General features: G+C 39.7%; 1 protein-coding gene across 2 annotated transcripts; it reads right to left on the bottom strand.

Moving 5' to 3' along the window:
- Positions 1–666: 666 nt before the first annotated feature.
- cntn1b (contactin 1b) lies at positions 667–19,643 on the bottom strand. Of its 2 annotated transcripts, XM_037696051.1 has the most exons (24): positions 19,582–19,643; positions 13,113–13,266; positions 12,958–12,993; positions 12,741–12,867; positions 12,486–12,667; positions 10,922–11,017; positions 10,603–10,815; positions 10,422–10,521; positions 8,413–8,597; positions 8,211–8,335; positions 7,982–8,099; positions 7,765–7,915; positions 7,545–7,672; positions 6,968–7,140; positions 6,233–6,356; positions 5,822–5,989; positions 5,546–5,695; positions 5,394–5,464; positions 5,057–5,309; positions 4,844–4,965; positions 1,558–1,747; positions 1,361–1,482; positions 1,132–1,288; positions 667–1,054 (listed from the first exon to the last, which is right to left on the bottom strand). In XM_037696051.1, exons 2-24 carry the CDS (start codon positions 13,165–13,167, stop codon positions 978–980), a joined length of 3,123 nt encoding a protein of 1,040 aa, XP_037551979.1. In that variant the 5' UTR covers positions 13,168–13,266; positions 19,582–19,643; the 3' UTR covers positions 667–977. The 2 variants fall into 2 exon arrangements, with proteins under 2 accessions (XP_037551979.1, XP_037551978.1); XM_037696050.1 differs by lacking the exons at positions 12,486–12,667; positions 12,741–12,867; positions 12,958–12,993; positions 13,113–13,266; positions 19,582–19,643 and adding an exon at positions 12,000–12,074.
- Positions 19,644–24,252: the final 4,609 nt, after the last annotated feature.

Here is a 24,252-nt window from a genome sequence, read left to right as displayed (position 1 = left end):
TCGTTTTTCACCAGTTTGGAAGTCGTACTATAGTATGTGTCGTTTTTCACCAATTTAAAAGTCATACCATAGTATGTGTCGTTTTTCATCAATTTAAAAGTCATACCATAGTATGTGTCGTTTTTCATCAATTTAAGTCTTACTAGTTATGTGTCGTTTTTCACCTGTTTGGATTCGTATGTATATCATTTCCAGGTATGTCTAAAATGGGACTTTAGTTTAAATTTTCATTTTATCATGAGTTTGAAGAAATGTGAAAACACTTTTTTTTAATAGGATTTATTTAAAAAAGCTGGATGAGGTTGTGAAGAGATGAGTGGGTGTCTCTGCTCAAGCTGACCCCAAGAGAAGACTCCAAAACAGCAGCTGATGAGGATTAATTGATGACCTTACATTATGCACAGAGAAATATATGAAGGCTACTCTTGTCTTACTTTATTGGCATCATTTCTTGACAGAATAACAAATTAATTATCAGGCCTGAAACTTATTTATTCAAGTCATTTGGAGTAGGCTGTCATTGTTAAACAGACAACTCAACTTTGATACAGCAGCTTTAGAAAAAAATATGGATAAACATTTTGTAATCTAAAATTCTCATTTTTTTCAATTTAATACTTAACATAAACCAAACCTGAACATTTTTTATTATTTATGCTTTCTGCCCAAATTTGTTTTTAAATCAATATATAGAGTACAACACAGTGACTTTTCTAAATAGTAATATCTAAACAGTGTCTCTGTCCCTATGTCTGACTTACAGTATGATAGAAACATACTTTATGTATTAACTGGTGCGTAAATGTAATGTTGAGCAGAAAAAATATTGCAAAGTAACATGAAGACAATTGATATAAAGATTCGTTATGTAGGAGCTTCAGTGTTGAATATTCATATCTTCTATTAGAATCAAGTTTTTTTTTGTTGTTGTTGCGTCCAACAGTTCATTATATACAAGACTCACAACAGGTCTGAGTTTAAAGTCCACTAATGCATGACGTCAGCAGCATGAACAACACGAGGCTTAAAGTGGGCGTGGTCATAGATGCTTTACCTAAAAAATAAAAAAACAAGAAACTTTAAAACAAAATGTTGAATATTGATATGATTGATAATTTTTTGTAGCCTTACCCTGAATCCTAATCTTCCGGACTGGGCCATCTCCTCCTTCATAACGGCCACGGACCATCAGTTCAAAGTCTCCAAGTTGTGGCATGGGGAAGTCCATGAAGTGCCAGCCGGTGACGTAGACTTTGCCATAGATGTAGCCTGTTTTTCTGAACATTACCTGGTAAACAAGAACATTTTAGACCCATCTCTACAATTTTGCAGAACTGTGTCTCATTTTTTTTTCTTCTACCTTGTAGTACAGAGGGAAGGAAACATTTCCAAACCAGTCGTACTGGATATGATCCCACCACACGTATAACCACTTTCCTGTCCAGCTGATGTAGCGCCACATCCTGGGAGGCTCTGCAGGTGCTGTGGAGAAACTATTCGGTAAGCCTTCATGCACTGTCAATGACGTGTCATTTTCAGCATTCATACTGGTCTTACGTGGTCTCTTGGTGAACATCTCACAGTGTTCGCCAGGTGGTCCGAGCCCTGCTCCATTGAAGGCGCGGACCTCGATAAGGTAGTGTGAGTCTGGCAGCATGTTCTCCAGTCTGGTCTGATTAGTTGTTGCCGGAACAAATATGCGATGGGCTCCAGGCTCTGGGTCATCGTACTTTCTCCAGTATTTGACCTGGTTAGCAAGAAAGAGTTTAGAAAAGTTGCCACTTTGTTCATATTTTTAACACCTTTAGATATTCGCCAGAGCACATCATCTTTTTATGTGTGCATTGAGCTGGGCGATATTTTGATATTTTAAAAATATCTAGATAAAAATTTTTTTGTGATATGACACTATCGCTGTAAATGATTTTGTGTTATTCTTGAAAACCTTCCTGCTGTCTTCTTTCTGCCGTGGGCGGGAGGCGTTTAGCACAAGTAAGAGCAGCTTAGCTGATGAACAAAAAGAAAAACATTGGCTGTTCTTTTGGAGATGGTTTGGATTTAAATTGTCAGATCGAGGGGCAGAAAAACTATTTCTGAAGACAAGTTCCGACGAAGGATCGGAACTATGAATGTTTTTTGCCATTTAAAACAGCTCTATAAATGGAGTATGAATGTGTTAAGCTGCAGGTAGGCCTGCCTCGATTAATTGCATGATAAATGTTAATTATCGACCTTCACTGACCCCAAATTCATGTAAATTGTCCAAAATCGCATTTTTGGATCGTTAAAATCAGCTAACAGGCCGACCTTGGTGGGGAAAAACGACTGTCATGTCAAAGGTCCCAAAATTCACGGTTGAAACCCGTGCCTTCATGTAAAGAGATTTTCTCTGCAATAAGGAGCCGAGAACTTGTTTACGGATTTATTTATTTTTTAAAGCTTTGTGTGAAAAATGCTAAAGAGCTTAAACCACACAGAGCGTCTGCCATTTTGAGAACCGACAAAAAGATGTCAAGGGGCCTCCCTCCCATTTAATTTGTTATCGCGACAGACTTCAGCCTCCTTCCTTGAAACAAACCACGGTATGAAACTCATATCGCCCAGCTCTATTGTGCAATACAGTTGATCAATTGGTGCCTACTCTCGTGTAACAATGATAATTTTAGCATTTCTTTCAGTAAGGGTTTTTTTTTTTTGCTGGTTATGATTAGTAACATGTTCTGTCTTTAGCCAGACCCATGAAGAACAAAATATGGGATCCCACACAAAGATTTCTTTGAAATTTCCATCCATCACAAAAAGTGCTGTCTTTCTGGGGTAAGCAAAAAAATTTTTGTGGTTTTGAGTAGGTAAAAGACTGATGCTTATTCTTCTGTCCTCCATATCCTCTCTAACTGCATCCATCCTCTGTTTTTTTCCTGCCAATTGCCTAACATCATGTCTCACATGTCCATCTCGGTCTCTAACTTGATCTCCCAGTTGACCTCTGCTGTACCTCTGATGATATCATTCCTAATCCATCCAGTTCTTTCTTTTGTCTTTCCACTGTCTTGTAAATGTTTCCTTTGATCTTTGCTGCTACTCTTTGGTCACAAATCTATCCTGCAACTAGGGATGCACGATATTATCAGCATGGTTTCAACGTTAAATTTCAATATTGGACATCGACCATTCCATTAAAATAACTTGCCAATTTAAAAGGCGCTGTTTTTGCCTGCAGCGGCAGCACAATTCAAAATGTCGGCAGTGTGGAAGTTTTATTTTTCGTTGATGAGGATGTCTGATTCTGAAGATTTATGGACTACGTTGAGCCTCGCTATATTGTCCGCAGTCTGATATATTTTTCTCACGTAATGTTACCAAAGTTCCAAACCATCATTGACAAGATGATAGCCGATAACACTTGGGTGAGTTTTACCACAGATGTTTGGGCGTCGTGTTAGCCCCGTTAGCATGAAAAATGCATAGACAAAAACTTTGAACCGCTGTCCTTCATGCACAGGAGTGCAGAGGATCTCACACAAGTGAAACAGCATTGCAGGTGACTAATGCTAACTTTAACACTTTTCATTTAAGTTAACATGCTATGCATGTCATATGGCTGTTACACAATTTATGTAGCAAATGAGAGCTATGTTCTGACAAAAGAATGTATATAAAATGTGGGCATTGGTTATCGGCCAAAAATCCAATATCGTGCATCCCTACCTGTCCATCCTGCCATAAATCTCTTTTTCACCTCTTTACTACACTCCCCATTTTCCTGGATAGTACACCCCTAAAACATGAGGTCCTGCAACTTTGTGACCTGTGCTCCTTGTAGCCTCACTGTCATTCATGTACACATGAATTCTGTCTTACTATGGCTGACTTTCATTCCTCTCCATGTTCTCTTCTACTTGTTCTCACCACAGATCTCTCAACAACGTCATCTACAAACACCAGAGTCCACAGGGATTCCTGCCTGACCTCATCTGTTACCAGAGTAAACGAGAAGGGGCTCAGAGCTGATCCTTGATGCACTGTCCTCATACGTGTCCTGCACCAGTCCAACATACTTCACTGCCAGTCCAGATTCTCATGCAACCACACCCTGTCATATACTTTTTCTAAATCTGCAAAGATGGCATCTGTGGTGCTCGGCAAGAAACCATTGCTCACAAATCATCATCTCTCGTTAAAGTCTAACTTCCACAACTTTCTCATCAACTTAGTTCCCCTCTAGTTGCTACAACTCTGTACATCAGCATTGTTTAAAAAAAAAAGGGCACCAGCACACCTTTTCTCAAATTTAAAAATGCCATTGAATAATTGAGTCAAGAATTCACTGCCATTTTTCCTAGACATTTCCAAACCACCACTGGTATGTCATCAGGTCCTACTGCCTTCCCAGTCCAGTTTCTCTTCTTACCCTCTTCACTCATTCATTAGCTTCCAACAACACCTACTTCAATGCTGTGAGTCTTACTGCCCTTGGGTTTCTTGCACACAATACATCTGCATCTTGTCAGCCTGCTCTACCTTGTCCATTGTCCTTAGTTTTAGAGTTGCTACCCTCAGGCCTACGTGGCCTTCTAACAGTTGCACAATTTCTGTCAACAGGACTTTGTTAACCTGGGCTTCAACCAATCCAGGTGTGTTTGGATGAACTTCCTGACACAACCCTCACCAGACGACACAAGAGATGCAATAATGGCATTGTCCCCTGGTTTTAATGTTTTATAACTGAATATCTGTCAAAATGATGAAAATTCATTAAACTAGTGGATGACAACAGTCTCCATCATATGTTTTACAGCTCTAATTAATATGAACCACCCTACCAGCATCATCGGTTTTGTACCTGGTATCCTTCAATGTACTGCTGTAGACCTGTTCCAGTGTCAACCACTGGCAGCCACCAAACCACTGCTTCAGTGGAAGACACCGGCCTGGCATAGACGTCTGTTGGAGGTTCTGTGGGTACTGGACCATTTAAAAGAAAAAATATAAAAGGTTGGTCAGGATTCTGAAAATCTGCAAATTTCTCATGTATAACTGAAAATAAAATTCTTACCATCCCTTGGGTAGTAAATGACTTTAGTGAGGCTGTATGGTCCATCTCCTTTCACGTTAAAGGACTTGATCTTCACTTGAAACTCTCGAACCTGGAAGTCTTCCTCAGTTGGAATAAAGTAAGAATCTCTGTGTACGTGTCGTCTCGTCTCAGGGTCTGAGATAGTTTCGTACCACCAGTCGTAAGCATCATGGGGCTTGAACGCAACAATGTAACCAAACTTCTTGCCATAGAAATACCAGGGCTGCACAGGCTGAGTGTCACAGAAACAGATTCATGTAAAAGTAAAGACTGGGTAAGATAATTTGTGATGGAAAGATTTAGGTAAGACACTTACATTCCATGTGATGATGATCTCACCATTTCTACCCCCATAACCTGCTACATCAGTGGGTGAAACAACAGGAGCTGGAGAAAGTAGCTTGTCATTACTGTTTTATAACCCCTTCTGTATGAAACAGCAGTAATGCGTCATCTCTATATTCTTACCAGCATCCCAGGTTTTGATCTTGAGGGAAGGTATACTTGCTTCTCCACATCCATATTCATTAACAGCAATGATCCTGAACTGATACTCCATCCAAGGATATAAGTCTGTTACATCTGCTCTTTCCATAGTACCATCAAGGACTGTTGGAGCTGAAAGACACAAATGGCCATGTTCAAAAATTGATTCAAATTCTACCTATAGCTGTCAAAGATCAAAACCAAGACAGAATGCCTGTGGAGCAACATGACCCCCGGCTGGTTGAAAGCAGTACTCACAGGTGCTGGCATTCCTCCAGTCATCTTCATTCAGAGCCCAGTAGTGTCTGGTCTGGATGGTGTAGTAAAGGATGGGACTGTTGTGCTCAGCTGCTTTGGACCACAAAAGCTTGACCCATGTGTCACCAATCTCTTCCACTCGAATCACACCGGGAGGCCCAGGAACACCTTAAGGTTAATTGCAACAAGTGTAATAATTATGAAATAAAACTGATTAACCTAAACTTGTTTGACTTTTTCCAAGCACACTTATTTGGAAAATAAAAGTATATTCAAATGGTACTTGTATATTATACAAACTCCATGAGGTCAGACATTTTCAATGTCACTGATGGTGAGAAGACCTCATCAAGCCAAAATGAAAGTAATATGTATTCATTTTCTGAGTTCGTTGAAGCCATCTGTACAAACCTACAACTTTGAGGTCAGCATAAGCGGTGTCGCTATCCACCACTGTTTGAGCTGTGCAGGTGTAGCGACCTTCATGCCAAATCTGGAGGTTCTTTATCCGCAAGTCACCAACTCCATCTTCATTCTGACCAACGAGAAGCAAAGGACCTGATTTATGAAGGCTGTCAAGAAACATTGACAAATAGTTTGAAAGTACAATTGCAAAAAACTTGGGATTTTGTGTAAATAAAAACAGAGTGCGACAATTTAGAAAAGCTCTTAAACCCATGGTTGTGGATGAAATAAAATGTGGTTTCAACTAGTCCATTTTTAACATTTGATATGTTTAACATGTTCAGTGGCTGGCATGGTGGAACAGTGGTTAAAACTGACTCTTCTCAGCGAACAGGTCCCAGTCGAGGACCTTTCTGTGCGTCGTTTTCTCCAGGTACTCCAGTTTCCCCCCACAGACCAAAACCATGCATGTGGCCCTGTGATGAGACCTGTTCAGAGTGTACTCTGCCTCTTGCACAGTGACTGCTGGACATAGGCACCAGCAACCCAGAAACAAGTAATTCAATTCAGTTTATTTATATAGCGCCAAGTCACAACAGAAGTTGTCTCAGGGCACTGAACAAAAAGAAGAATGATGGATGGATGTTCAATTGTAAATTACACATGGCATTCTGTTCTTATAACATGTTTCAACTTTTTTTAAATTGGGGTTGTAATTTGAAGAAAATAAAGTCTTTGTACCATAACTTGCTCATAGTGCTGCCACTCAGTGTTAAAGTCAATGACTCTGAAGTCTATGGCCCAGATGAATGTGATGTCCAGCATGGGGTCAAATGAAGCAGCACACCTGAGGATCACCTCGTCTCCAACCATTCCCTCAGTATCTTCAGGAGCTATTGAGATACTGGTAGCATCTAAAATAAACAATAAAAAAGTTCAAACTAGGAGTTGAATGAAATAATTTGTCAGCGCGACTGTTCCCACCACTCAGTATGTTTAATGAAACCTTCAATCCTAAACAAATCAACAAACAAAAGTTTCCTATAAACCTGTCTTGTTTAAATATTAGGCAAATAAATTTTATGATAAGAATTATTCACAACACATACTTTGAGTGCAAACAGATTGTAAAAGATCTGTCAACTTATTGTGCGAGTTTTTTTTAAAATTAAAGCAAAAACCTAGAACTATTTCTTTCTCATCAAATAATCTTAGTTTGAATTCTGGCATACAAGGCGGCAGGTGATAATATATTTATTTAAAGAATGCCAAATGTTCAATTGTTTCCCCGTACATAGACAAAAGCTTGTCCACTCACCTGTGATGGTGAGATAACCTGAGCTGTTGCACTTTCCTCTGTCATTCTCAGCAAAGCAGGTGTAAAAGCCCTCGTCGTTTCTGGTGGCATTGAAGATCTCCAGACTCCCATCAAACAAGATGGAAATGCTAAAAACAAAGAATTAAACAAGCTTAGTCACCTGAAACACTCTGGAACTTCAAAGCCTTGTTATTTCACCAGAAGAATAAGTCGTGCTGACCGTGAGCTGTTGAAAAGCAGCTCTTTGCCCTTCGTCCAGGTGAACCGAGGTCTCGGAGCAGCTCTGGGTTTGCACTCGACCACCACACGTGCATTGTTGGCTCCAAGAAGCTGCTTTTTTACGGGGTTGAGCTCGAAAGTCGGTGCGCACGCTGGTGGCAGATTGTGATTTAGCATTTGTAAAGGTATTTAACATATCGTGTCCTGTGAACACTCACCGATGACTCGCAGCTCTGCGTTGGCGTATTTGATGCCCCAAAAATTCTCAGCGATGCACTGGTACATCCCAGAGTCGTCAAAAGTCAGACTGGAAAACTTGAGCTCACCTTTCCCATACTAAAAAACATACAAGTTAATTGTATACTAATTACGATAAAAAACATTAAAAAAAAAAACGTATTTTTCTTTTTTTTATCAGACTGGAAAAGTAGCAAGTTTACTTTTTACCATATATCCATCTTTGTACCAGCGGATAAAGGGGAAGGGTTTTCCTGATGCGACACAGCGCATCGTATGTTCTGAACCGATGTCCACCTGAGTGTTGTTGATGGTCTCTGCCCATTCTGGTGCAGCTAAAAGTGAATTACAATCATTACCAAGTATACATCCAAGAACATATTTTCATACGCACAACTTTGACTTTACTTACACTCAACATAGAGCCAGGCCTTGTGCCAGTCCTTTCCTTTAGTGTTGATGGCTTCGCAATCGTAAGCACCAACATCTTCATACTGAACATTGTACAGATGAAGCACAGCACCAGATTCGCTGATTTCATGATTTGCTGGAAGGTCGGTGGCATCTACTTTCCTCCATACAATGTGTGGGATGGGACTGAGTACACACAGTGATAGTTGTTATACATAATAGCCTAAATGACTGTATTGACTATAAACACATGAAAACAAAACATTTATGACCTCATTTCCCCTATTTTTGGTTGATTTGCTTCTGTTTTTACATTTTGTTTTTGATGAAGGTTGATGTTATTTTGAACCATGCACTGAGCAAACACTAACTATATTCAGGATGGGGGAGAGCGCAGTGAGGGTGTTATGGAGAAGGACTTTCGATTGACCTTGAGGAGGCTCTGGCCTCTTCAACGACTCAAAAGGAAAGCAGGCCACATCCCAGGTCATGCTAGGTCTGGGTGGGGAGCTGCTAATCTGGACTGGGTATATAGTTGACTGGTGGAAGGAGCACTTCCAGTATCTCTTTAATCTATCCCACAAGTCCAACTTTAAAAAGGCAACGAGGGGTGGAGGCAGTTACAATGGCAGAGGTCACTAAGGTAGTAGGAGGATGTAGGTGGCAGGGCTCCATGAGGAGAGATTTACCCTGAGATGCTGAAGGCTCTGGATGTTGTGGGGCTGTCATGGTTGATACGTCTCTTCGATGTCACATGAAGGACTGACACAACATCTGTAGAGTGGCAAACCAGGGTTGGTGGTTCCCATTTTTATAAAGGAAGACTGGAGTGAGTTCCATCTAATGAGGAATTTCACTTCTCAGACTCCCCAGAAACAAATATTACATGGTGTTGGAAGGAGACTCTGATTGTTGAACCTTGGATTCAGGAGGAGCAGTGGCTTTCATACTGGTTGTGGAACAATGGACCAGATTGTGGACCTGGAAAAGGCTTTTGACTGTTCCCTGAGGCATTCTGTGGGATGTGCTGTGTGTGTGTATGAGGTGCCAGGGTTGCTTAAAGGCTACCAGATCCCTCAATAACCAAAGCAGGAGCTACAGTACGCACAAAGTCAAGCTTGTTCTCAGTGCTGGTTGGGACTCTGCCAGGACTGCCCATTGTTTCCAATCCTGTTTGTAGTGTTCGTGGACAGGATTTCAAGTGCAGCCATGGATAGGAGGTTGTATAATTTGGGAACCTTGGAGACTTGTATTTGCTTTATACAGATGATGTAGTTCTGTTGGCATCTTCAGGTCATGCATGCACCGGGGCACTTTGCAGCCAAGTTCTCAGTGGGAAATGGGTCGAATGATCTCCGGGTCTAGGGTGGGGAGATGCATTTTCCTCAGGTGGAGGAGTTGAAGTATCAGAACGTCATCTTCATGAGTGATTGTAGGATGAAGCAGGATCAATGGAATGGGGCCTCATCCTCAATGATGAGGTAGTGGTTTTGGTCAGTTGTGGTGAAGAAAGAATAGAGTTGAAAAGCAAAGCTCTTGATTTACTGGTCCGTCCATATTCCAACTCTCACCTATGGTCATGATGTATGGATCATGGCTGAAAGAACGTGATCCCAGATACAAATAGCTGAAAGAAATTTACTTTGTAGGGTGGCCACGCTCAAGGAACTGTTATTTGGGGGACTTGGAATAGAGCTGCTGCTCCTTTACATCAAAAAGAGTCAGTTGAGATGGTAAAGGCACCTGATGTGGATGCCTCCTGGACCCTTTGGAGGTTTTCCGAGCACGTCCCACTGGGAAGAGGCTGTAGGCAGACCCAGAAATGGATTGGTTGCGAACACCTTGGGGTCCCCTAGTAGAAGCTGGAGTGTGTTGCTAGGGAGAGGGGTGTCTGGATTTCTCTTTGAGGCCTGTTGCATTCACAACAAGACTATGGATAAACTGTAAAAGTTGGAGCTGGAGAACATACTTCTTTAAGAAATAAACCCCAACTGAATTCGTAAAACTTACTTTCCAAGAGCAAAGCACTCCAAGGTGATGTTGGAGGCCAGCATGGCGGTGGTGTCTGGAAATTTCACCCTGATGTCTGCTGGATATTTTCTCTCCTCACCTGAGCCAATAAAAAAGATTATTATAATAAAGAAAAACATAAATGTTTTCTCTTGTTTAGCTGCAGCTTATAGTGACTGACCGTCATCAGGGTGTAGAGGGATGAGTGGGATGAACTTGGAGTAGACGCCCTTCCCTAAGATGGGACTAGAAACAAAGCATGAGTAGTTCCCTGCGTCCTGCGCTTCCACTTTTGCGATGTATAGGTTTCCTGTCTTCTGGGAGACAAACCGACGACGGTCTGTGCGCAGGAACACTGGGAACTCATTGTAGATCCACTGATAAGTCACTTCCTCTGAAATGGCAAATAAACAAGTGGAATATAGTAGGACAGAAAATCCAGTTTGGACAAAACAGCCTTTCTCATTCAGAAACTGATGAGGATTAAAATATATACATACGGGGCCAGACTTTTGGAGGGACACACAACAGAACGGCCCCCTGTCCTTCTTTTACATACACCGATTCTCTCTCTTCCTCAGGAAACTCTTCTATAACTGCATGATGAAGAATAATAAAACTTAAATAACTCAATTTATTTAAACACTGTAGCCAAACTTTCACACTGATGTCATTTTTAAGAAAGACTTGTTTTATAAAATGAAAGGGGAAATACAAAAAAGATATAAAAAGGGGCCCCATTTGGCTAGCCTGGACAAAGACTTCTGCCCTGGTTCTCCATGTTTTGTGTTCCATGACAGATGGCACGGCTGATAAGGTAATAAATACATGCAACTATCAGACATCACTTCAAAATTACAACTATCATTGCAACTATGAGCTTCATTTTTTTTTTCTGTCCGGCTCTCGCTCAAGGTGGCTGCTCTTGCCTTCCCTCCCGTTTTCCTTCCTCCTGCTTCGCTCTCTGTGTGTCTGAAGTGCCTGGTACACATCCCCTGAACAAAAATTAAGATTATGGATCTGGTGACCTGGACTTTCAACGCTATCAACAAATTTTTTTCAACAAAACGACAGTGTTCTGGAGAACCTGCTTTTCCAGCTGAGACTCATGCTGTGGGGTACATCATGGATCCGTGGGGAGTGTGGCAGTTGATGTGCCTCTTTGTCCTGTCTCAGGAGGACGTTGAAGACGTTTACATACTTGCATTTATGATAGCAGGGACTCTGCTTTTTGGCATCAGCGGGGCTCTGTTTTATCGACTTTTGAAGAAGACATCGGCAGCAGTTTCGGCCATGACAAAGCTTCCGAGTCAGTGTGAAGGTTTGGTTTGTGCTGCGAGTACTCAAAATCACTGATTTACGAGCTAAACCTTAAGATGGAGGCGATTTATGAGAATCGTAGGCCACCTGTGGCTTCTGGGACTGTCAGCGTGGTGGGAGCGACCTTGAAGGAGGCTCATAACATGGATCAGTGGAATGGATTCCCACAAATCAGGCAATTTTGAACCAGAAAGTTCCAGAGAGGACTCAAGGCTGAAGAAAAAATCTGCTTGAAGAAAATCTACAATTGAAGTTTACCTGAATCTGACTCACGTTTGACCTCAGTGACGGGCCGACTATCAAATTTCTCCTGGGTCATGGGTAACCAGGGATACAAGTTTCATCTATCGTACCCCACTTCTGTGCAAGCTTATCAGAACTGCCAGCTGAAACAACATCATCAGAAATCTGAAAAACGCTCATGGACAAATCTCAACACCTTGACATCAAATGCATATGTAATCATGTTTTAATTGTGCTTGCTGATAGTTTCGTTGATATCTTAAATCATGTCCTGATAGGGCAAGATGTGAAGAGATTTTTTTGCAATATATCTATCCTCATGGCTCTTCCCTTTTTCTGATCTAAAAGTATTATTCTGAATAAAAATAAGGCGATCGTGCTTTTAGCAGCAGCTTCATGCACTCCGTCTTTCGGACGGCTACATGTTCTCGTTGAATCTCGGTGCAGTGATAATAAAGTTTATTCTGATTTGCATTAATGTCACTTTTAGTCTGTGCTCACATCCAAACTTGACTCTGGCTTCTTTGCTGAGGACGGTGCCGTAGATGTTCTTGGCCACACACGTGTACGTCCCGGCGTGCTTCTTGTGGATGGGATTAGTGATAACCAAGTTTCCCCCAACTAGACTGTAGTGCTCATCTGGTTGCTCCTTCAGCTTAATTTCCCAGTTATCACGGCGCCACCTATATAAAAAAAAAAATACAATAATTGAAGCAATTGAACAAAAAATATAAAATAAAAGAATAGTTTCCTAACCTGTATGAAGCTGGTGGGTTTGCTCGTGCCCTGCAGTTCATGGAGATCCTCTTATCAGGTGAGTCATCAGTGTAGACCACATCTACAGGCTCCTCTTCAAATATGGGGCCATAACCAGTTGCGTCATCTGATACATTTTAACAACAAAAACACGTTTTTTAATTTAATTTGCTCACCAAGGGAATATTTCCCCATCCTTTCAAGAAAGTGAACTCACCTCCAAATATTCTGGGCTCACCAAACAAGATTGCCACTAGAAAAGAAAAAGAAACACGACGGCTAATGACAGTACAGTACTGTGTTTAAATGTGACCACAAGAATCTTTGTTTTTTTGCTTCATAACTTTGAGATGGCAGGCGACTTAATCTTACCTGTGAGGGACAGTGAGGATGAGAGGCAGAGTAGCAGCAAAGCTGCAGAAGCCATGGCCGTTACAAGATGGACACTCTGCAACAATATAAGTTTGATGGATGGACCGAGGAAGACAAACAGGAAGTTGATGGACAGGGCATGAATGGAGGAGGGCTGAGAAAGATAAAAACAAAACATGAGCTATAATTAAGATTAATATTAAAATGACTCATTTTTTTTGTTACCAACAGTACAAGAGGACTATTTCAATTGGAAATCTTTCTATTTTGCTTCCTTGCAACTTGGAATTCAACAGGATTTTTTTTCTATACGACTGGAATGATTCTCCAAAACTACTACAGCTTGCCGAGTTTATAAAATACATCATAAAGACCAAGATATTTTCCACACAGGTCAAATAAATTGTTGTGCTGGGTTCTAGAAAAAACATTCTGGAAACCTGAACATCCCATGAATTAAATCCAGTATTAGAACATGAAATCATGGAGCCATCACAGCTAACTGGTTAAGAGGGGATCGTCCATGGCATTTATCAGAGAAACATCCATGGAGCCAAAGATAACTCTGATGGAGCAGCTCTTCTGCTGTGAGGGGAAGAGCACCATACGCCTCACACAACTGGTCTTCATGGAAGAGTAGCAGGAAAGAAAAATGGGCCAAAGAAAATTAAAAGTAGACTGTTTGGAATTTCTCCGTCAGACAAGTTGAAGAAGGAGCTGTGGTTAGACGAGGCCAAACTTTTATGCCAGGGGTGTCCAAACCTGGTCCTTGAGGGCCATTCTCCTTTATGTTTAGAGGCTTCTCTGCTCCATCACACTCGACTTGAATCTATGATTAACAGGCTTCTGCAGAATATGAAAAGATATTTCAACTATTGAATCAAGCGTGCTGGAGCAGGGAGACAAGTGAAATGTGCAGGATGGTGGCCCTTGAGGACCAGAACTGGACACCCCTGTATAGGGACAACACTGTGCCTGAAGCAAATCTACAACCTGTCATCATGCTGAGAACAACATCTGTACAGTAAAGCACAGTGGCGGCTGTATCATACTGTAGATGAGAGTATTCCAGATGTGAGGCTGGAACAGAACAATCACCATAGACCCACTGCTGAAGCAACATACGAGTGTTTTCTGGAGAATCACTAAATGTTCTGGAAAGATCCAGTCAAAACCCAGAGCTCAATCCAACTGAGACTCTCCAGTTTGATTGCATGTAAATAAACACTTTTTTTATTTACACCAGAATTATTTTAAACTATTTGTCTTTATTTACCTTCATTAATAAGAAATAGTTTTGCAGAATTATTACTATTAATCAAATGAATAAATTCCATGTTGAAAGGCAACGGAATAGAAAGAACAAGAGGGATGAGAATACATTTGTAACTCACTTAATGTCAAGCCAGACGTGCTGCAAGACCTCCCAACACAGAAAACATTTTTAAGCTCAACTAGCTCGAGTCCTTCTTGCTGATATGAAAGATTCATGATGCTGGTGACTCAGCAGAAAATGTGAGTCCATAAACACTCAGACACACACAACTTTGTATTGCAAATCCTTGACGCAGTCTATATGCACAAAACACAGAACTAGACATTTCCAGGTTTACAGACCACCTCTGTAGGATGAAATGGGACTGCTGCTGTTTAAAGTCCCACCTTAACAGGATGGAAAACAAGAGCACACAGCAAGGAAGAGAGAGTCAGACACTGAGAGCTGCTGGAGAGCAGAAGGATAAAAATAGCAGGAAGGATGGAGGACAGACGCAGAGGAGGGAGAGGGTGGGTGACTTTGTGGACAAACAAACAAAGGTGTTAACTGATGCTGCTTTGTGAAATACAGATTAAAAGTGCTGAAGAAGCTGAAAGAACATGTAAAAGTCTAATCACTACAATGTTCATGCTCCACCACCAAAAAAAACACCCAAGTAAATCCATCAAGAGACTGACACTTGATGTAATCACTAAACTGTTCATGCAAGTTTAATTTGAACAGCTGACATTTGTCGAAAGCAGGAAAATAAGAGGAAAGCAGCAGAAAAACAGCAGAAATGCATAAAAAAGCTGAATGAAATAAGAAGGAAAAAAAACAAATTAGCAGAAAAATATAAAAACACAGCTGAAATAAGCCATAAAGATTTTAAACAGCACAAAGGATGCACCATTCATTTTCAATGAGAGAAACATGGCTGACAAAGGTATAGAATTCAAAAAAGTTTAAATTACACAAATATCAAAAGTCATGGCAGGAATGTCCTGAAGGAGCTGAACATTTTGATATATGAATTGTTGAAATAGCACAAAAATTGCAGAACAATTTACATTCCAATAAATGTACGGAAGAAAAACAAATCTCAATAGTGTGAATTCTTATTTACACTATTATCAAAATAGCTCAAATAAGAGTTTTTGTGTACGAGATAAACATTTTTCTGATTTTTTGTGTTTCCAATATTAATATAAACTGGTATTAAAGACAATGATCTAAATTATGCTCCACTAAAAGAGAATATTAGTAATAAAGTGGCGTAAGAAAGGCTGTTGCAACAAGACTAAAAATGCCTGAAGATGCTCTGAATTTATTTAAAACAAATCAAGTAAACCAAAAAGCCATGAAAATATTTATTTAATATTTATTATTGCCCATTACTGAAGGAGAAGGCAGAGAAACAATGTTTTTGCTCGTGTGCAATTGTCAATACATTTAGCACCTAACCCTAAGCGACGCCATACCGGATCGTTTGAGGCCCGGGTGAACAACAAATGTCACCGGTGCTACTGTTAGTGGAAGACCACAAGGAGGGAAACGTCTCAGGAGACAGACGGAGAAGAGGAAAGTCAAGAATGTAGGACTGAGGGTTGCAACTGTGGGGACAATGACAGGCAAAGGTAGAGAGCTGGCTGACATGATGCAGAGAAGGAAGGTAGATGTTTTGTGTGTCCAAGAGACCAAGTGGAAGGACAGCAAGGCTCGCAGCATTGGAGCAGGATTTAAACTGTTCTGTCATGGTGTGGATGGAGAAATGGAGCAGACTGAAGGAGGAGTTGGCAAAGAATGTAGCAGAGGTGAAAAGTGATGTGCTAGAAGTAGAAGGTCTGATGCTAAATGTTGTCAGTGGTTATGCTCCACTGGTTGGATGTGATGTGGAGGAGAAAGACGAGCTTTGGGAGGATCTGGATGATGACAGGAGCAAACCTGAATGGACATGTTGGAGATGGAAACGGAGGGGATGAGGAAGTGATGGGTAGGTTTAGTGTCAAGGAAATAAATCGGGAAGAACAGATGGTGGTGGATTTTGCCAAGAGAATGGCTGTAGTCAACACTTATTTCCAAAAGAGGGAGGAACATAGAGTGACCTATAAGAGTGGAGGAAGGAGTACACAGGTCGACTACATTCTGTGTAGAAGAGGAAATCTGAGGGAGATTGGGGACTGTAAGGTTGTGGCAGGGGAGAACATGGCCAGACAGCATCGGATGGTTGTGTGTACAAGACTGTTGTTGTGAAGAAGAGAAAAAGAGTAAAATCAGAGAAGAAGACCAAATGGTGGAAGCTGAAGAAGGAAGAATGTTGTGAGAAGTTGAGAGAGGAGCTGTTAAAGACTCTGGGTGGTGAGAACGAGCTTCCAGATGATGGTACTACTACAGCAACAGTAGTTAGAGACAGGTAGGAAGGTACTTGGTGTATCATCTGGACAGAGAAAATATAAGGAAACCTGGTGGTGGAACAGTGAAGTGCAAGAAGCTGTTAGGAGAAAGATTAGCCAAGAAGAAATATGACAGTGAGAGGACTGAAGAGAGACAGGAATATGAGATGCAACATAAAGCAAAGAGGGATGGAATGAGTACTTTGAGGAGCTAATGGATGAAGAGAATGAAACAGAAAGAAGAGTAGTCATAGAAACTGTGGAACAGGAAGTGGTGAGGATTAGTGATGGTGAACTTCTGAAAGCTCTGAAAAGAATGAAGAAGGGGAAGGCAGTAGGACCTGATGACATACCAGTGGAGGTCTGGAAATATCTTAGAGATGGCAGTCAGGTTTTTGACTCGAATATTCAATGGCATATATGGGTGTGAGAAAATTCCTGAGGAATGGAGAAGAAGTGTGCTGGTGCTCAATTTTAAGAACAAGGGTGATGTACAGAGTTGTAGCAACTACAGGGAAATTAAGTTGATGAGCCACACGATGAAGATCTGGGAGAGAGTTGTGGAAGCAAGACTTAGACGAGAGGTGAGCAGCAGTATGGTTTACCATGAAGGAGCACTACAGATTCATTCAACCTTTAGTTAGACAGGTAAATCCCATTGAGCCTCGAGGACTCGTTTACAAGTGAATGCCATGATGCCAGATGCCATCTTTGCTTTGAGAATGCTGATGGAGAAGTACAGAGAGAGTCAGAAACAACTCCATTGTGTCTTTGTGGATTTAGAAAAAAGCATTTGACAGAGTGCAAAAGGAGGAGGTGTGGTATTGCATGAGGACATCTGGAGTGGCAGAGAAGTATGTTAGACTGGTACAGGACATGTATGAGTACAGCAGGACAGTGGTGACATGTGCTGTATGAGAGACATAGAGCTTCAAGGTGGAGGTGGGAGTGCATCAAGGATCGTCTCTGAGCCCCTTCTTGTTTGCTCTGGTGATGGACTGACTAATAGAAGAGGTCAGGTATGAATCCCCATGGACTATGACATCTGCAGATGACATTATGATCTGTGGCGGAAACAGGTGGAAGAGAACTCAGAGATGGAGGTATGCACTTGAAAAAAAGACCAGCTATGTTGTATGGTCTAGAGACAGAACTGGAAGTGGCAGAGATGAAGATGTTGAGGTTCTCCTTAGGAGTGAAAAGGATGGAAAAGATTAGGAATGAGATCATCAGAGTTACAGCACAAGTTGAACAACTGGGAGATAAAGTTAGAGAGACCAGACTGAGAAAGTTTGGACATGTCCAGAGGAGGGACAGTGGGTATATTGGTAGAAGGATGTTAGAAATGCAGCTGCCAGGAAAAAGACAGAGGAGATAAATGGATGCAGTTAGAGAGGACATGGAGGTAGTTGGAGTAAGGACAGAAGATGCAGCGGACAGAGGGAGATGGAGGAGGATGACTCGCTGTGGAGACTCCTGAAGAGGGAAAAGCCGAAATGTTTTTTATTTTTTTTTTACTTTCCAAAAGTAATCGATGGCCATACAGCTACAACTGGTTACCAAATGGAGTCAACCCAATTCAAAATTGCCACCGCAATTAGCCTTACCCGTAAAAAAAAAAAATGCTACAACTCAGTAAGTTTCACCGATACCGAGCTAAAATTAGCTGAGGGTCATCCTCAACACCTTTTCAGATAAAAACTAACACAAATCTGAAAAATGTTTCTTCCCGATACAATTCTGATTCATGGTTCTTCTTCCTGGCTCGACTCTTGAATAAGAGTTTTCCGATGCCTGAATCCCTTTTAGCCCAGAAGCCATCAATTAAAGTAATTTCAAAGAAAACAAAGTTGGATGCCTCCATCTGTCTCATCCAACCAATAAAACAGAGAAAGCATGACGAGGCATCCACCCAACACATGCAGACTGCAGCACCGACTCCTCGATGACTCGACACTTCCATCCCTACAGATCACAGCTGCAGGCATTTGTTGCAAAAATCAATACGTCCTCCGTTTATCTTTGAGATGCAGCAAGAGCCGAAAAACAAACTCATCAAATCTCAGCTCTATTTCAAACTCAAGTCATGCAAATACAATAATAATAAAATAATTGAGCTATGCGTCTGCACATTCTGGTCAAATCATTTGAGTGTTTTTCTCGGTAATCCCAGCATAGATCCTCTTTGGACAGCGTAGCAAAATTTAGGTCAGATGTACTAAGCTGCTGGAGAGCAAATGCTGACTGCAGAAAAGAAAACACGTTCAAAAGCAACACTTCTGTTTAATTGTAAAATTTATGATTTTTTTTTTTTTAAACAGTTACAATACTAAAATTAGTCAAACTGAGGCTAAATGTTGCCAAAAACTGACGATTTGAAAGGAGAAATAATCCCTGCCCTTTGATCAGGAGCTAAATTAATCTGAAGGGATTTCTGAGTCCACATTTCTAACAGACCAGTGAAGAGAATGAAGATGGCGCACTTTGTTTGGGTTTGCCCCGTTTTCTCCCTCAAGTCCCAATCGTTTTAATAAAATCCTGCATTTCAATTCACTTTTCATGCACATATCCGGATTCTAATCAGTTTTTGAAGTTGACACACATGCAAGTGTTGAACAAGTGAGGGAGATAATTATTGATCGGCTCCACCTGCTGTGTTTGACTCCAACTACAGGAGTCCTCCCCTGAACGTCACCGCGCGCTCTGCATTGCGGCACTCCAGTCAGTACTGGTCCACTTCAGCACCACAGCACCCCGAAAACACCCCCCGACTTCACACGAACAGGGAGGCGTTCACAGTCTGAAATGGTGTCGTTCTTACCTTGAAGACGAGGGACAAGTTTTGTTTTTTAGCTGACAGTCGACTCGGCGCACCTGGACCCGAACATCATCCTGAGCGTCCCGTCCAGAGGTGGAGAGAACTTTCCTATTGGATGGTGACGATACGAGTGGCACGTGCGGCTGGCTGCGATTCTGAGTCTCTGATTGGTCGGTAGAGAAAGGGGCGGGAGGAAGACCGGAAGAATGTAAGAAGGACTGCGCATGCGCGCCTCAAGATAGGAAGTGAAGATAAAACTTAAAAAAACAATAATAACAAAAACAGTTACTAGTTAAAGTTAAACAACTTACTCAGTTGGAAAACTTCCAATCAAGTTAGATAAGTTTCATCAACAGGCTCTCTTATTGGACTCTGCTATATAAACATGCTCTCCTCATAACTGCATCATATGGAATAATGCTTATATTTTATATAAAAACAAATCAATATACTTAAATAATCGGGCTAACAAAAGTATTTATCTGATAAAGCAGTTACTTGACATTAATGGTGAATGGTATACTTACGAGAATTTTATTAACATTAATGATATCGATATTTCTCAAACAGAATTTGATTTGGTCATTAACTCTATTCCTCATAACTTAAATGCACTAGCACAAACCATACATTTAGACGAATTATACTTTTATGATACGGTTTCTATTGAAAGTACTAATATAATGCATACACATTTTAATAACAGGTTTATCAGATCTCAGTTAGTCACTTTCTCTACTCCCATAAGTAAACATAGATGGAGCTACTTAGGCAATAAACTATGGAGTTAAATCTTCTTATTGTCCTATAAATATTTTATCTAATAGAATTAAAGAATTTATATTAAAATTTTTACATAGATATTATCCAGTTAAAGACTACATTGGCTGTTTCTACCCAAATGTCAGCAAAAGCTCTTTTTGCCAGAGTGAAGGCGAAAGTATCGAACATCTATTTGTAGATTGTTTTCACAATATTCTGGTCTGAAATACAAAAACTGCTTACTGAAAAAATTAAAAAGTACACCGTGTTATCAAAAATGCAAATATTGCTCATCTTTAATAATTAATTTTTTTCTTCAGAAGAACTATTTATAATAAATCTAATTATAATCATAGCAAAATATTACATACACAAAATGAAGTGGAATGAAAAAATACCCTCATTTAATATTTTTAAAGAAACTGACCTAAAAATCTATATTGCCTCTATTGAAAAGCTTAATTTTAACAATAAAAAACTTCTAAGAACAAAAACTGTTATGCAGAAATTTAATTTTATCCTATAAGCAGATCCCTTTGTTATTATTCCTTTTCTCTTTGTATTGTATTTCTTTTATTGTTTCAGATCCTCTGCTATTTAAACTTGGAAGTTATTTTTGTATATTTGTTGATATAGTTGCATTATTTTTGGTTATGAACTGTGAGGTCTAGTTTGATGGGGTCTGTGATAGTTGTTCATCTCTTTTTTTCTAGTGTTTTGAAGCTTCTTTGGATTGGAAGATTTTTGTAATATTGTCTGGTTGAAATAAAGTTTATAATAAAAATTTAAAAAACAAAACATACAGCTAACATATAATAACTAAACCTCCCTATAAATAACAATTTTTTTTTAATCCAAAAATATAACGTATTAATCAGAAGAAAAAAACATTTGAACAGAAAAAAAAAACCTACATCTGGATTAAAGTAAATTTTACATTTACAGTGTGAACGCTTTGCTGGATGACTGTCAACACTAATTGAAGAAACGGATGCAGAATTTGTTTAAGCAACTTCTAATTTCATGGCAAAAACCAAGGCAGCCATGTTTTTAGTATTACAGTGAACCCTCGCTATAACGCGGTTCACCTTTCACGGTCTCGCTGCTTCACGGATTTGCATCGTCCATTGTGTTCTGCATTCTGATTGGCTAAACAGTCTCTCCAGTACAGAAGTTATTTGTAAAAAAAAAAACAAACAAAAAAAAAAAACGTTTATACAGTATTTTTATTTGTTAAACAAATGCTTGGGGCTGTAAAAAGGTTTTGTTCTTTGAATGTATTATGGAGTATTTCATTGTATAATAATTGTAAAAAAATAAAGGTTACTACTTCACGGATTTCGCCTATCACGGGTTCTTTTTGGAACGTAACCCCCATGAAAAATGAGGGTTCACTGTATACGCCACTTTATAATATAGCCATTTTTGTTTTTAATTTCAATTCTTATAATTACTTTTCATTTTACATGTTTTTTATACAACTGCATTATTGTTTGTGCCTCTTCTTTGTTTACAACAGGTCTGTCTTGTGAATGAATCCTCGTGGCTCAATGACACTAACCTGATCTAAAAACTTTTAAACTAAAAAAAGGTACCAGTTTACAATAAGGTTCCCCTTATAGATGCCTAAATAGTTTAGACACCTTAATTCCTCTATAAACACTTTATAAATCATTAATAACTGTTTATTGTGCATTAATTAAGGGTGACAGAGACTAAACTTACCAGTTTCTTGCCAAATAGTGAACCAGATCTGTTCACCTGTACATCTCAAATAGTTATATTAAACATTTCAGACTAAGTTACTACCTTGTAAGCACAATAAGCATTTGTAACCTATTTTTTTAGCAAATATACTTTAATACCGCATTATAAGTATCTACAACTAATATATCTTAAAAAAACAAGTTTACAAATGCTTGTTGTCCTTACAAGGTAGTAACTTAGTCTGAAATGTTTAATATTAACAACTTTTAAGTCGTCGCTTTATTAAGTGTTAATGTATCTATAAACTATTTATTGGCCATCAATAAGGGGAGCCTTATTGTAAAGTGGTACCAAAAAATTAAAGTTAAAACAATCAAAACAGAAGCTAAAATCAGCAAAATAATAGCTCAAAGGAAAAGTTATCTAAAATTTGCACACACAGCCAAAAGTTGGGTTAAAGGTATAAAAACTAGCTTAAAGCTAACATTAGCAAAACTGCTAAACTTAAAAAAAAAAAAAAAAAGAACAGTCATTCAAAAGCTAAAATAGTTGCTAAAAGTAGCACACGACTAAAATAGAGCAAATATGCTGAAAATTTCCTACACAATGTACTGACTGACAAGTTTTCAAGGATATATTATAGTAAAGTTCATTTTCAATTAAAGGTATATATTTTGAAAATAAATACAAATATCATATAAACAAATATAAAAAATAAAATCCCATGCTGCTGTATTCATTCATACCCACTTACCACAGACTCGTGTTCGGGCTGCTGTTTCCTACACCATTATTTTACATTACAGTATTCGTGTTTAGCGTAGATCTTAGATCCTTATTTACTGTTGTTTAAGTGCACTGACACAACTTTGTTGTGATTTGGCGCTATATAAATAAACTGAATTGAATAGTTTCTTTTTATACTTCATATTTTTGCTATTTTTGGATTTAAGTGGGACCTCAAATACATCCTTTCGTTCCACCTCATGTACCACATAATGAAAATTGGGACACTTGGTGGTGCCAAACACATTTCTATGTTTAATGATTAAAAAGTTTTTAAATTTTCAAACCAACATTTTTATGTTGTTGAACCCAATTTTAAATATATATTTTGCAATATCATAAGGTAAACAAACTGACGACCTTTCAAACTTCTCATGTAGCTTGAACTTTAACCATACTATCATTTCATATACTGTATTTTCACCAACATGTCCAGTTTTCACATTGCAACACACGAGTCCACAGATCATCCGACTAAATTCAGTTCAATTCAAAATACTTTGTTAATCCCAAAGGGAAATGAAATGCTGTAACTCATCATCCTGGTTTCATTAAGAGTCGTTATAGATGCTGATGGCTGTGAGCAGGAAGGATCTGCAGAAACTGGCTGCAGATGCCGATCCGTCCACCCGGACCCAGCGGGCCTCTCGGTCTTCCTGAGCAGCAGGACCACCTGAATGTTGGGCAGAACTCCTCCCTGAGTGATGGCCGCTCCTCATCATTGCAGACGGAGAGCTGCAGGTGTCGGGGATGATATTGGTCTTCTTGTCATGAGCCACGTTTCCTGCCAGGATCTCAGTCAGTCTGTCATTGGAGCACCTCCGCCAGGTAGACGGAGATGCATCCACAGCGCCTCCTTTACAACTCATTTGGGATTTGAGGTTGTAGTTGAGGTAATATTTGAGTTTTGGGATGTTAATTAGCTGCTCCCAGTTGTAAAAAAATATATAACTTGTTGTCATGGTTACGCATCATAACAAATGTCCAAAAGTAAAAATGTTTCAGTAAAAAAACTTCCAGCTGCACAGCATCTGATACCAGAGGAAGTAATCAATCTGAAAAACGCCATTCACATCCAGAAAGAGGAAATAAAGTTTTCAAAAAGCAATATCTCAGAATGACTAACAGCTCCTCCAACATGCAGCCACCTTGAGCGGCGCAACTAGTTGCTCTGGGTGTGCTTTAATTTTAAATTATTTTTCTTTAAAGTCCACAAACTTACAAAAATGTCAACTTTGGAGCAGCATCCAAAGATCAGACTTCGTTCAAAATTAAATGGAGGAATTTCTTTGTGTGCATTTTTTTATATATACATAAAAAAGCTACAAAAATTTGCACAAACAGGTTTCACCAGATTAATATGGCTCTCGTCACGGCACACCGTCCTGTTGGAAGGTGTCCGGCTGCCCTTCAGCGGTT

Source organism: Nematolebias whitei, chromosome 22 (genome assembly GCF_014905685.2).
Source record: "Nematolebias whitei isolate Nwh7 chromosome 22, NemWhi1, whole genome shotgun sequence".
NCBI classification, from domain to species: domain Eukaryota; kingdom Metazoa; phylum Chordata; class Actinopteri; order Cyprinodontiformes; family Rivulidae; genus Nematolebias; species Nematolebias whitei.
This window is presented reverse-complemented; position numbering and strand designations above follow the sequence as displayed.